Consider the following 12,830-nt stretch of genomic DNA (forward strand, 5'->3'; position numbering starts at 1 on the left):
TTGGCTTCGAAGCTCGGAAAGCACGACGCGTTGCACAATGCCGGTTGCTGAAAGTCAGCTTCGCCTCACAACAGCAATATTACGCGGTGAAGCGTGCGCAAATTATTGCGGTGAAGCTCAACAAGCGTGAGAAGGGGCAATTGTCACGGGACACAGCATGTATCCCTTAATTAAACACGCGTGCGCCTGCTGCCTCCTGGCACAGGATGAGCACCGATATGCATAATAATAAGGCAGGCCTTCAGAGCTTTTTCTGATGTGCTGCGGCAGTAAAAGACATGCAGTGGCGTACCAACTATTTCTAGAGTGTGTGTGTGTGGGGGGGGGGGGGGGGGAGGGCAAATCGCAGACGGTCTGATCTTTCACTCTCTGTGTATATATATATATATATATATTGCCAATTACTATTACAGTAAGTGAAATAGCCTGGAAATGCTTCTGTTATATGTATATTTAACCAACAGGGACGTATTTATCAATCACATTTGGTGAACCATGAGGGCCCGAAAAATGAGCTGAATTTGCATTTATGTCTTGCAACTATATAACATCTCAAGATGATACAGGGGCAAAAGGCAATGAGTGCACCCACAGTGGTCTCGGATCCCACCCAGTAACAGCAGTACAGCATACATAAAAAGGCACATTTCCTACAAATAATTTTAATAATTCAACAAAGAATTGTACTTGCTGCTTAAGTCTACAACATAAATGTATCTCTAGTTTAGGTAATAGTACTGTCGAGGTTATATGCAATGACGTACAATCAACATAAATTACTTGCAATATTCACGCACAAAAAAAAATGGACTTGCCATCCCGGCCCTGCGACAGTGGACGTCCAGCGAAGCTGTTAAAAACCACCACTACAACTGCTGAGGAGGGTATGCAATGCTTTAGTGCTTTATAATGCCCCCCCCCCCCTCCCCACCCTTCCCACCACTCAATTTCCACTAGATTTGATATCGGTTAAGTTCACAGTTATTCCAGGGCAATTGGACAAATTCTTTGTTCGCAACACACATTCATAAAGCTATGAATAGCTTACATGCGTAATATACTAAAAATATCATAATTACATCTCTATCTTTAAATTTTGCCTTTATTTTCGCCAAATATAAACAAAATGTATTGTTTAGTTCATGAAGGACATCGCTGAAACAAAGAGAGAAGTTGTTATGACGCATTAAAGTAAGGAAAGAAAAATGACGGCTCATTATTATTTACGCTTTCAACCGGGCCAGGAATGTAAAAATTGTCATACATTGCAGTTACAATGGCCCCCTCCACTTTCCACAAAATATGAACCTGTTGTAAACTACAGCTACAGACACTGGGAAGCATAGTTGATAGCGGCCATATCACACGCTATTATGCTTGAATAAGAAAATTTTACAAAGGCTGTATTTGATCCAACCACTTCGAACTGGAAGTTTGCATTGGGCACCACCAATTTTCTCACAATTTTGTATTGGTGGCTTGTATAGTGCTGCCAGAACAGCGGGCTCAATTCTTCCGCTCTCGTCAGACATGCTCAAACACGCTGGAGTGCTTGCATACGTAATTTATTACGAAAGCCATCTATTTTGAACTTCACCTCCGCACCACCCATTAATTTGCCCTTACAGTCACCAAACTTAACGAAGCTGCCTTCTTTAGTTCAGTGAGGACACCAGCCGAAATTAGTATGTCACGCCTGACAAAGTAAGAACAAAAAAATGAGGGTTCAATGATTATTCGTAACCCTTCACAATAACCCAGAAATATTAAAACTATGCGACACATTCCACTTGAATTGCTGCCTATTCCTTCAAAGTATAAAGTATCGTAAGCTCTCTTGGGACAATAGCAGTAGTGTGATAATTTCAAACACTTGTTCACCATTTTTTGATGCTGTATTTCATCAACACGCAATTACCATCACACATAAACTTGGTGTATTCTTCCCCTTATGTTCGCACAATTTTATCTCAGTTGTTATTGTAATTATGCAAGCGCAGCCATCTAAGTCTTACATCGCTCGTAAAACAGACCAATGAGGCTATGGACCACTGGCATACCTATTCTACTTGAAAATGCGCATTTAACCCATCCATTTGGAGCATCGCCTAGACCTTATCCATACCATACCCATAATTCCCCCTAGAAATAAGCAAGATGCCTTGTTTAGCTCACCGAGAACACCGGAGAAACAAACTACGAATCTCGTAATATCCGCTTCAGTCACGGCATAACATTTGCGAACGCAACTTATTTTTGTCATTACTGTGTAGTGGTTACAAGGAATAGACAGTGAACATTAGGCTTTGAGTAAATTGCACATTCTGCTTTCTTAAGGTACACCCATTCCACTTCTCAGTGAAATGTATCACTTTAAATGACCGCTTTCATGAAGGCATTGCACTCTTTGATGTCCCTTCAAAGAGGGTAATGCCTTCGTGAAAGCGAAGTTGGGGGTTTTGGTCGTAATCGCAAAAGATTATTTCTCCCTTGTTGTAATGCTTGGGCACAATAATTAACCTTTGCAAGTAATTTGAGTGGGTGATTCAATATATTTATTGAAGAAACGTAGCACGACTGACTGTACAATTAATGAATATTAGTTACTATGCATTTACGATGGGTCACTATAAAATTCAGAGGCATTCTCCCGCCTTGACTGCTCATCTTCGAAAATATTTTCTTCTGTATACATCTCCTTTTTATTAGTATTTGAGAATGTCTCACTATGAGCTTTACGGATTTTTTCCAATATATCTTTTTTTTGCTATGTATTTTACTAGCTCCTCCCTTCTGTTTTCTTTTTGAATAAAGTAAACACCACCCCTTACTATTCAAGCTGGATTAAGTCGTTTTGTATTTATTAGCATGCTTACTAGAGAGTGACACCATCGTATGACATGGTGTCAGCCCGTCTCTTGACATAAAACAAAGTTCTGTGTCGCTCAGGGAATTTGGCAAAGGCACTCAGGGAAAACCGGGAAAACTCAGGGAATTTGGAAATGTCAACTTGGTAGACACCCTGAATAAGGTGTATTTTACAGGTATGCCTTTGCGATATACCTTTCCTTTACTTGCCAAACAAGGAACTACGTCAAATGGACTTGCGCAGGAAGACCACTTCCAAGAACAAGAAGCCAAAGTGTAAAATAAAGATTACTTTAGTAGAATACAACTTAAAAAAGACAGCAGTTGGCAACCAAGGCACACAAACCGCGTGGAGTTGTGTTACTTCGCCCGCCAATCACGGAAGCAAATAATATCGTCGCCATGCGGCCTTTTCAAAATGGCGTCGTACTTGATACCTCCGGAGTGTCTGCTATTCTTGAAGAGTTTTTTCATCGGTGGAAGCAATGAGGTGTGCGACAGACATGGACAAAGTGTATGGAATCTGAGCATTTCACTCTTCAAAAGTCTGCGGTACCGTTCATTTCACTGCTCAACCCGTTTTACTCATGATACTTCACTGCCAACTGAAGTTAAACTTGACAATAAATAGTTGCAGCAAAGCAAGCATGTTATTTCAGTTCAATAAAGAAAGAGTATTTGGCCATTCCACTATAACAAACGAGGATAATGGTATATAAATTACGTGCTAATAATTTTGTTTTTGTGGTTACCGCCTTATTTGGGAAACAGGAAAAGGTTGAAGTACGAATTATTTGCAGCCTCGCGGAGGAACAGTGGCTGGCGGTTATGAGGGCGTGGGCGGAGCTTCACTGCAGACTTAATTTGTATCCGACTATAGTAGCGTTTTTTTTAATTAGCTCTGGAAGAATTATAGAGAAATATATATTTGGGGAACAATCACAGTTCTTTTGGATCCCTTGTTTATGCTCTACGAAGTGAAGTGCCACAACCGACTCGTATTGTTATTTGGGAAGTTACGTAACGAGGCGTGGCTGCCAGTCCCGTGCAACCGCGTAAGGCGCAGGACGCTGCGATTCTAGGTGTTCTACGCCCACCACGGAAGGTTAGAAAAACACCTGCATAAGCACAGCAGTGAAGTGGCTACGTTAGGCAACTCGAATGATAACTGCAGACACGTCATTCAGAACACACGGAACTGTTTCCACTTCTTTTTTCTGTTCTATTTCCTTTTTAAGTAAAAAGATGTTAAGCCATAAATATTTTCATAAACAACGGTTAAATTTGTTAATTTTCGCTTTCCTTCCTGTTTGGCTGTTGCCTTGGCTGTCTCCCTTAGTAGATCGCCTCATTTCTAGACACTTTGCGACTCTTGTTTCCAGTTGGCAGTTTTGCACGAAAAGAGCTCTACAATTAGGGAAAAACCAGACGAGTTAACGGGTGACAGTCATATTGTTTATGAGTTTAAGGGTTATTGCAGGGTTTGATGATGGACGCTATCTCATATTATTTTATTTTCCATCTTATCTAACTAATATCGCGGGTATATGGTTCCAAGAATCTGTCAGCGTCGCGACAAGCCGTTACTCGAGGAAATAATGAAGCAAAGGGAAAAGTTAAACGCAATTGGCGTTTTCTCTGGCCGCAACTCGTTCCACGTGCATACAAGCCAGCTGACCACGAACCGAATCCTTTTGCTGGTCCCTGGATAAGTGTAAACAAAGAAGGTCGAACTAACGTAGCTACAGCGATGCGCATGACCGATAAAAAGACGGTGACAGCTGAATGCATCTCGAGTTAATCGCGTGGGCACCGAATCGATGAGGAAACTGGCTTTCACATCCCACGAGATGCCGATAACCACCGCCATCCAAAAGGAATGAAAAAGGCAGCAATATGTTGACCGCCGAATAACTGTCAAGTTTCAACATTGATTTGGCGGCGCTTGAGGAATGTGTGGGAGAAATAGTGGCGTGGGCGGGGAGACGGGGGGGGGGGGGGGGGGGGCCTTGGGTACGTGCCTGCCCAAGGGTCTTCAATTCTCGGAATTGAACCCTTTTCCAACTGGCCACAGGATTAACAGTAATCTTGAAATCTCCACAAATTCTGATGCGCCATTCTTCTTAGCCACTAGAACATAGGTGCAGCCCAAGCTGATGAGGCAATTGGCTCGAGAATGCCTTTCCTCTATAGGCGCTGAAGCTCTTGTGAGACGCCATCCTTCAGGGCAAAGGGTAGAGGGCGTAGCTTGAAAAACTTGGGTACCGCATCTTGTGGAACATGAATTGTGGCTTTTGGGCCCCTGCGAGTTCCAAGGCTCTGTTCAAATACCTTAGGAAATGCTTGAACAACATCCTTAACATGAGAAACAGCATAAACATCTGCTTCCCAGACAGCAATGTCAGGGCCCAGTTCTCAAATCCAATTGCAACCTAGCAGTGTTGTTGAACCTTCTCCATCTAGTCAGGAAGAAGGGTAGGACAGCTTTTCTGTCGTGGAACTGTACTGTGACATGTGGTTTGCCTTCAACTTCTGTGAGCTCACCCAAGTAGCTCTGTAGGAGCACGTCTGATGGCATGACAGTGACTAACGGTAGTAGCTCCTGAAGACGTTTTTTTGCAAAAATGGCAGCAACATTCGCACCGGGGTCCAGCTCCATACGGAGTGGCTTGCCGCAAACGCTGATGGTCATGGTGAAGGGCGGCAAAGGTGTGATGGTGTTGACTGGCCGCATGTCAAAGACATTGGCAGGTGCGTTGTTGTCAACAGTGTCGACTTGGTGGGTTCCACTTGAAGTTTTATGAGCTGGAGCCACGGAGCCATGTAGTTTTGTAGACTTGCCCTTCTGTGATGAAGTGTATTTCCTCTTCGAGCTGCGCACTCTAGCAATGTGTCCCTGCTTTCGGCAGTAGTTGTACATAATGCTTGCACTCGGTCGTGGATGTGCTTGCACTCGGTCACAAGGTGTTCCCACCGCAGTTGTAGCATGAGACACGCCCATTTGACACCACAACTTTATGCACAGGAAGTAAACTTCTGCTGGAACCAGGCACATACGCAGGATTTTTTTTTCAGGGGGTGGCCCAACCCTAGGTAACTTTTCTACGCAAATGAGGTGGAGGGTACTTTTACTAGTACAAATGTGAATGATGCCCACCATTTGCCATAAAGACGCGTAAAGCCGCAAAAAAAATAATTGAAATAATGTGTACTTCACAGGTACGCCTGTGAGATACACCTCTTCTTTATTTGGCAAACAAAGAACCACATCAAATGGACTTGTGCATGAAAGATGCGCAGTAAGAACCTTGCCAAGAACAAGTTAACAAGCGAAAGTGCAAAATAAAGATTTCTAGTAACGTTTTTTTATTTAGCTCTGGAAGAATTTTAGAGAAATGTATATTTGCGGAACGGTCACATTTCTTTTGCATCCCTCGTTTACTGCTCTACCAAGTAGCAAAACCGACTCGTGTTGTTATTTGGGAAGTTGCGTAACGATGCGTGGTCACTAGTCCCGTACAACTGCGTAGAGCACAGGACGCTGTGGTTCTAGACGTACTGAGCACACCGCCGAAGGTTAGAACTCCCTCCCCCCCCCCATTAAGATAGCAGGGAAGTGGCTACGTCAGGCGGCTCGCTTGATAATTGTAGAAGCGTCATTCGAAACAGACGGAATTATTCTCCAGTTCTAGTGGCGTTTTCTCTACTTCCTTTTTAAATAAGAAGATGTTGATTCATAAATATTTTCACAAACAATTTTCGTTTTTCCTCCCTGTTTGGCTGTTGCCTTGGCTTTCTCGCTTATTAGAACGCTTAATTTCTCATCTCCTTGCAACTCTTGTTTCCAGTTGCCACTTTTGCACGAAAAGTGCTGTATAATAAGGGAAAAACCAGACAAGGTAACGGGTGACAGTCATATTGCTTATGGGTTTAAGTATTATTGCAGGGTCTGATGATCGACGCTGTTTCGCAATATTTTATTTTCCACCTTATCTAACCCATATCGCGGATATATGGTTCCGAGGATCTGCCAGCGTCATGGCGAGCTGTCACTCGAGGAAATAATGAAGCAAAAAGAAAAGTTAAACGCAACTGGCGTTTTCTCCGGCCACAACTCGTTCCACGAGCATACAGACCAGGCGACTATGAACCGAATCCCTTTCCTGGCGCTGGATCAGTCTAAACAAAGAACGTTGAACTAACGAAGCAACAGGGATGCGCGTGATGACATAAAAATTGTGTTGGGCATTATAAATAAATTAAAATATTATAATTAGAACAATCAACTACGCCCTGCCTGCTGCAATAGATGGTGACAACTGAATTCATTTTGAGTTGATTGCGCGGGCACCGAATCAATGCCATAACTGGCCTCCACACCCCAGGAGATGCCTATAACTACCACCATCCAAAAGGAGTGAAAAAATTGACAACTATTCTACTCCGTGAAGATGGAATGGCAGCGAAAGCTGACGACAGTCAAAGCTCTCAAACGAAAAGCAAAGTGTTTCACATCCGCTGCGGGTCGGCCTGAAGATAGTGCAATATCGGACCGACCCGCGGCGGAGCAGAAGCAGGCGTTAAGAAACCCGCGTACGTGGGCCGATCCCGAAGATATTGCAATACCGGGCCCACCCGCGGCGGGGGTGAAGCAGGCGTTAAGCACTCCCCACACGTGGGTCCATCCTGAAGGTAGTGCAATGCCGGGCCGACCCGCAGTGGAGATGAAGCAGGCATTAAGAACTCCTCATATGTAGGCCGATCCCCAACATTTTCCAATACCGGGCCCACCCGCGACGGGGGTGAAGCAGGTGTTAAGCGCTCTCCTCACGTGCGTCCATCCCGAAGGTAGTGCAATGCCGGGCCAACCCACGGTGGAGGGGAAGCAGGCATTAAGAACTCCTCATACGTAGGCCGATCCCGAACATATTCCAATACCAGGCCCGCCCGCGGCGGGGGTGAAGCAGGCGTTAAGCGCTCCCCTCATGTGGGTCCATCCCGAAGGTAGTGCAATGCCGGGCCAAACCGCGGTGGAGGTGAAGCAGGCGTTAAGCACTCCCCATATGTGGGCCCATCCTGAAGATTCCGAAGGACGCGGTATAGGTTCCAGAGTCCACAGGGGTATGTGCCATTGATCTTGGACCCTTTCTGCACTATCACCAGGATCGGCCCACATAATGATTTTTTCTGTTAACGGACGCCGAAAAAAACTATGGAAGTTAGTCATACACTGCTTTCGCTGTAAAAGGCAGCAAAATGTTGGCCGCTGAGTAGATTGATTTGTCGACGCTTTAGGAATGTGTAAGAAGTGGTGCCTTGGCCTGCTACGCCTAATTTCGGGGGGGGGCGCCCCCCCCCCTCCCCCGGGCCCCCCCCTTGGGTACGTGCCTGGCTGGAACTGACTATCTCACCAGCATCTTTCTTTACAGCTTCCATGGCAACTGTAGCTAGTTTTCACGGTGTCTTTGTACGTAAAGACTGCTTTCTCGAGCAGCCTCGTCTGCGCAGCTGTGTCGTTGAGACCGCACATGATACGGTCCTTCAACATATTTCCAAGCTCAATTCCAAAGTTGCTATATTCCGAGAGACTTTTGAGTGATGCCACGAAGAGACTGACGGACTCGCCCTCCACGTGAACGCACGTGTTGAACCTAAAACACTGAAAAGCAGCAGATGTCTGGGGGCAGTAATGGTCACCCAGAATGGAAATAATTTCTTGCAAAGTTTTGTTTTGCGGCTAGGCGGGTTTGACGAGATCCCACAAGAAAGCATACATCTTCTGCCCACAGCAACTAAAAAAGACTGACTTCTTTTTTTCTGCTGCATTGTCATTGGTGATGAAGAAGGCTTCAAGGCGTTCAGCGTAGCAGGGTCACACATGTCCGTCTTCTCCATCGAATGCTTCGAGGTTGCCGAACGTTGGCATAACGAAGTTCTGTTGCGTTGAATTCACTTGACGAACGACGAACTCACTTGCGTATAAGTGGGCATTTAATGACACACTTGAAAGACGATGCACATGAAGGACGATGCACTTGAAGAAACTTGAATGAGAAACTTGAATACCTTTTCCTTTGTCGCCACTTGTTACGAGTGTAGCCGAGTAGTTCCGAGAGGCAGACCGACTCTGCAGTTGCCGTCAACGGTTACGCCCAATGAACAGAATCCAACTACATGTACTACCGTGAGCAATATGCGCGGGAACACAGGAGCACGTGTAAGATAGCCTCGAACCCTGCTATGGGTGTTACATGGTGGCCGCCGTCGGAAACAAGAGTTGAATAGAAGACGCTGTTCTAATAACTGTTGGCACACCCACCATGCGTCTCTTTATACAAAGTGTGGAACTTCACATCGCCAGTACACATTGATAAAGCTGTTTGATATTGCAGTTACTGATAACTTTGTGCACCGAAGCGCAGCACTGTTTTCAAGCATAAGTATTCGAGAGCTACTTCCCTGGGAAATCCGTCCGTCTGTCTGGAATGCATGACACGATGGACTCTATAAGATACATAATCGAGAGTTCGACGGAAGCCCGTCTGGTCAGGATAAGACATGACAAAGAAAGACGTACATCGACCATGTTAAACTTATTAAAAGACAGGTTCCACTGCAATGGTGGCTGCAACTGGACGGCAGCACTATCAGCACTACAAGGCATGTCATGTGAGATCCCTACAACATTGCCCGAGTGTCTTTGGTCACCACCAAGCGGCAAGGGCGGAAAGTTTTGCTACCTTTCCCGTTTCCCTGCACGTGGTTAGTCAACCATGTTTTTGCCATGCCAGTGGGCCACAATTGCCTTTACCCCAGCTGGTAATTTGGAAGTCCATCTTTATCTAGCATATTATTCTCTTCAAGGGAACTTTCAATGATGTAAAGTATAGCTGACCTCCTCAAAGTGTTAGTTGCAATCGTAATGAAGTCTTTCTGAGTGTACATGTGGTTGTTCCTTGTTTCCTCGAGCTTGTGTGGGACTGTGGTTGAGGGGCAGGCATGTGCCAACTACAGTGTGCAGTATCCCCCTTATACCTTACAAACTACCGTTGTCAACAACATCAGAGTCATCGTATCTGTCTATAGCTCTGAGAACACTGCCATCACTGTCAATGCTTTCATGCAGAAGCAAATCATCTTTGGAGCTTGACAACTCAATGAAACAAAAGCCGCACTTTCGCGACGGGCTTGGCAACATGCGACTGGAAGCCTCCATTTTTAAAATCCCTACTGGGCGAACGTAGATGAACGGAGTCAGTAGGCCCCCTAACAGTCTAAGAGAGAACTCACCAGAATGTCAAAATGGATTGCACCAGCCCAGCTCATTACTGCCACTTAGAAAGAGTGCTCAAGCATGTGGATAAAACAGACTTGTCCTGGCATTTATCGCAAAAAAAAAAAAATGTAACAGAGTAGGAGTCGTCCATGACGCTTAAAGGGTTAAAAGCCCGTTGCTGTTGTAATTATCCATCGACAATTGCTCTTGTGGAAGAAAAGTTGTGTACATATGTTTTTTCTTTGCACGTTATATTCTACCACAGCAAGGAACACACCATGTACACCCAACTAGCATTTTTGTGTGCTTTTCATGCATAGCCTTAGTTCTATTTTGGTGGTACCAGGGAAATTTGGGTGTATTGGGATGCATGCACATTGTTATGCAAGCAGAAATAGTGCAGTAGGCCACATTTCATCCAGGCATCGGCTGGGTGGAGGTCCTTTGCCACGGTGGCGCAAGGCAGCTCGTGGGATGAGGCCAGTCAACTGACCGTGCAGGCCACCACCAAGCCCTGCCCCAAGTGCCGGGCACCCACCGAGCGCAGTGGTGAGCCCCAGACTGTCCAAACATGCAGTGCTGTTCTTGCCTTAGCACAACATTGTAGTTGACTGACTTTAGGGTAAAAGTCAAGAATAAAATTACGGTACATATATTGAAATTGGCCTGGATCTATCAGAATATACCACTATGTACTTGTAGCAAGTCACGTCTCCCAACACATCAGGTAATTCAAAAGTTGTTGACACTGAAGTCTGAAATTTCATTGGTGCCATGTAGTTAGCATTCCTTAGCTCTTGAAGTACCGTATATACTTGCACAATGAATGCACATTGTTTCCTAAAAAAAATGAAGCAAAGTTGGGGGGGGGGGGGGGGGGGCGTGTTTATTATGCGGGGTAAATTTTATGGGAACGTTTTCGAAACAGCGAAAATTGAAGAGTAAGATGGTAGTGATTTGAAAAATGCATGAGATAACTTATCTTTTCAGTAAAAATACACATATACTACTTGCAAACTGTAACAGCATTTTTATTGCACTTCACTCCGCATCGGAACCACTGGACCTGTCGTCCAGATCACCGACCGCTTCGTCCACATTGTGGATCCACAACATCTCGTCCTCTCTGCTGCTTCTGACCGCCTGCTGCTTTTTGGCACCTGTTGTTTTGACAAGCACGCTGTGTGTGTCTCTTTCCTCGACTGTGCTGTTCGTCGGCATTTCAAAGTTTATTGGTGTCTGATCGGCATTTCCATTTTGTGAGTAGATAAACCCTCTGATCCCTAGCAGGCGTGCCGGCTGGGGAGCAGAGTGCCGGCAGTCCATTCTTCACTTGGACTCTCCCATGTGCGACTCCTGGCTGCACATTGCACACACACACTCTCCTATTACGTCAGACTAAAGTCTGTAAACTGCGTAAAGTAACTGTTGCAGAGAGCCAGTTGCAGGTTTTTTTCTCTCTCAAGTCTAGAAGGTGCCTTTGCGCTGGTAAGAACAGGGCAAGCATTATCGTGGTCGCTCTTTGCGTCAGGTCCCAAGCAACTATGATAACATGCAGCCTGTTCTTACTGCATGCTTACTGCCAGTGTTTGCCGTCAGCTTCTCAGTCGTCAAAACCACTGCCCCTGCCCGTGTGCTGCCACGGCATGTTTGCTGCTAGCGTGGATGTGCAGCCTACATAAGTTAGCTGCAGAATTTCGTTTACGTATTCTCAGCGTTTCTCATGTGGCATTATTAAGTATTTACAACGTAGCGATGGGCATTGAGATTAAGTGCGCTTGCTTTAAACACATGTGCGAGAGTAAAAAATTCTAGTCTCTCCGGAAAACTACAGCACGGCCATTCGATCATAGGACTACACACTAGCAAAGTTGGAGGTTTGATTATTATGCGGGGGAAAACAAAAATCAAAATTTTCAAGACCAAAGTTCGGGCTGCATTTATTATGCCAGTGCATTCATTATGCAAGTATATACAGTATTCTCCCCTGGCAGACTCATAGTTTAGAAAGTGAGGTGGTCTGGAAATATCTGCTTCCATTTGGTGAACCCAGGTCTGAGTGAACCTTGGCTCCTGACACATTCCCATATCACCACTCTCAATTTCTCATCCACTCCAACCTCACTTTATTAGTACTGTGAGTGCTGTTCAAGCACTTTATCGCTTTCTTCCATATATGCTTGCCATCATCCCATAGCCTCTTGGCGGTCCCGCTTGGCTAAACGAGGTTCCTGAAACACGAAGAGGAAATACCCAATTGGTCTGCATTATACAGCCGATCTGACAGAATTTTGGCACTTGGGCTGGCTGATTTGGCTTAGCCAAAAAGAAGGACAAGTGCTATCGAAATGAAGGCGAATCCTGCACTTGATACATTGAGGATGTCTTGCCACTTTGCCAATGCGCCAACAACACGACAGAAGCAGAATACCTTCTACCTCTGTCCAGAGGATCAGCCTCGTCTTCCCCGTTGCCTTGAACATACACATTAGTCAGAACCCCCCACAGTTTGTGACACTACTGCTGGCGTCTATTCATTCAACCTTGACGGGAGCCACGGAATGGATAGAATTGTACAGCTAGTTGAATTAAAATAACAAGCAGAAAAAATGGCCCAGCACACCATTGTTTCATTTGGCAGTATTTATATCTCATTTTAATGTGCCCCTGAATATAACAGACAGCT

The 12,830-nt window shown here is 45.1% G+C and overlaps 1 protein-coding gene across 2 annotated transcripts in view; it reads left to right on the top strand.

Moving 5' to 3' along the window:
- park (E3 ubiquitin-protein ligase parkin) overlaps positions 1-12,830 on the top strand; it is a 250,664-nt gene that overhangs the window by 191,215 nt on the left and 46,619 nt on the right. For both annotated transcript variants that reach the window (XM_055064887.2, XM_050168283.3), the window contains one exon: positions 10,567-10,693. In XM_055064887.2, coding sequence (XP_054920862.2) covers positions 10,567-10,693 — 127 coding nt within the window. The remainder of the gene's footprint in view (positions 1-10,566; positions 10,694-12,830) is intronic.

This window comes from Dermacentor andersoni, chromosome 1 (genome assembly GCF_023375885.2).
Source record: "Dermacentor andersoni chromosome 1, qqDerAnde1_hic_scaffold, whole genome shotgun sequence".
NCBI classification, from domain to species: Eukaryota; Metazoa; Arthropoda; class Arachnida; order Ixodida; family Ixodidae; genus Dermacentor; species Dermacentor andersoni.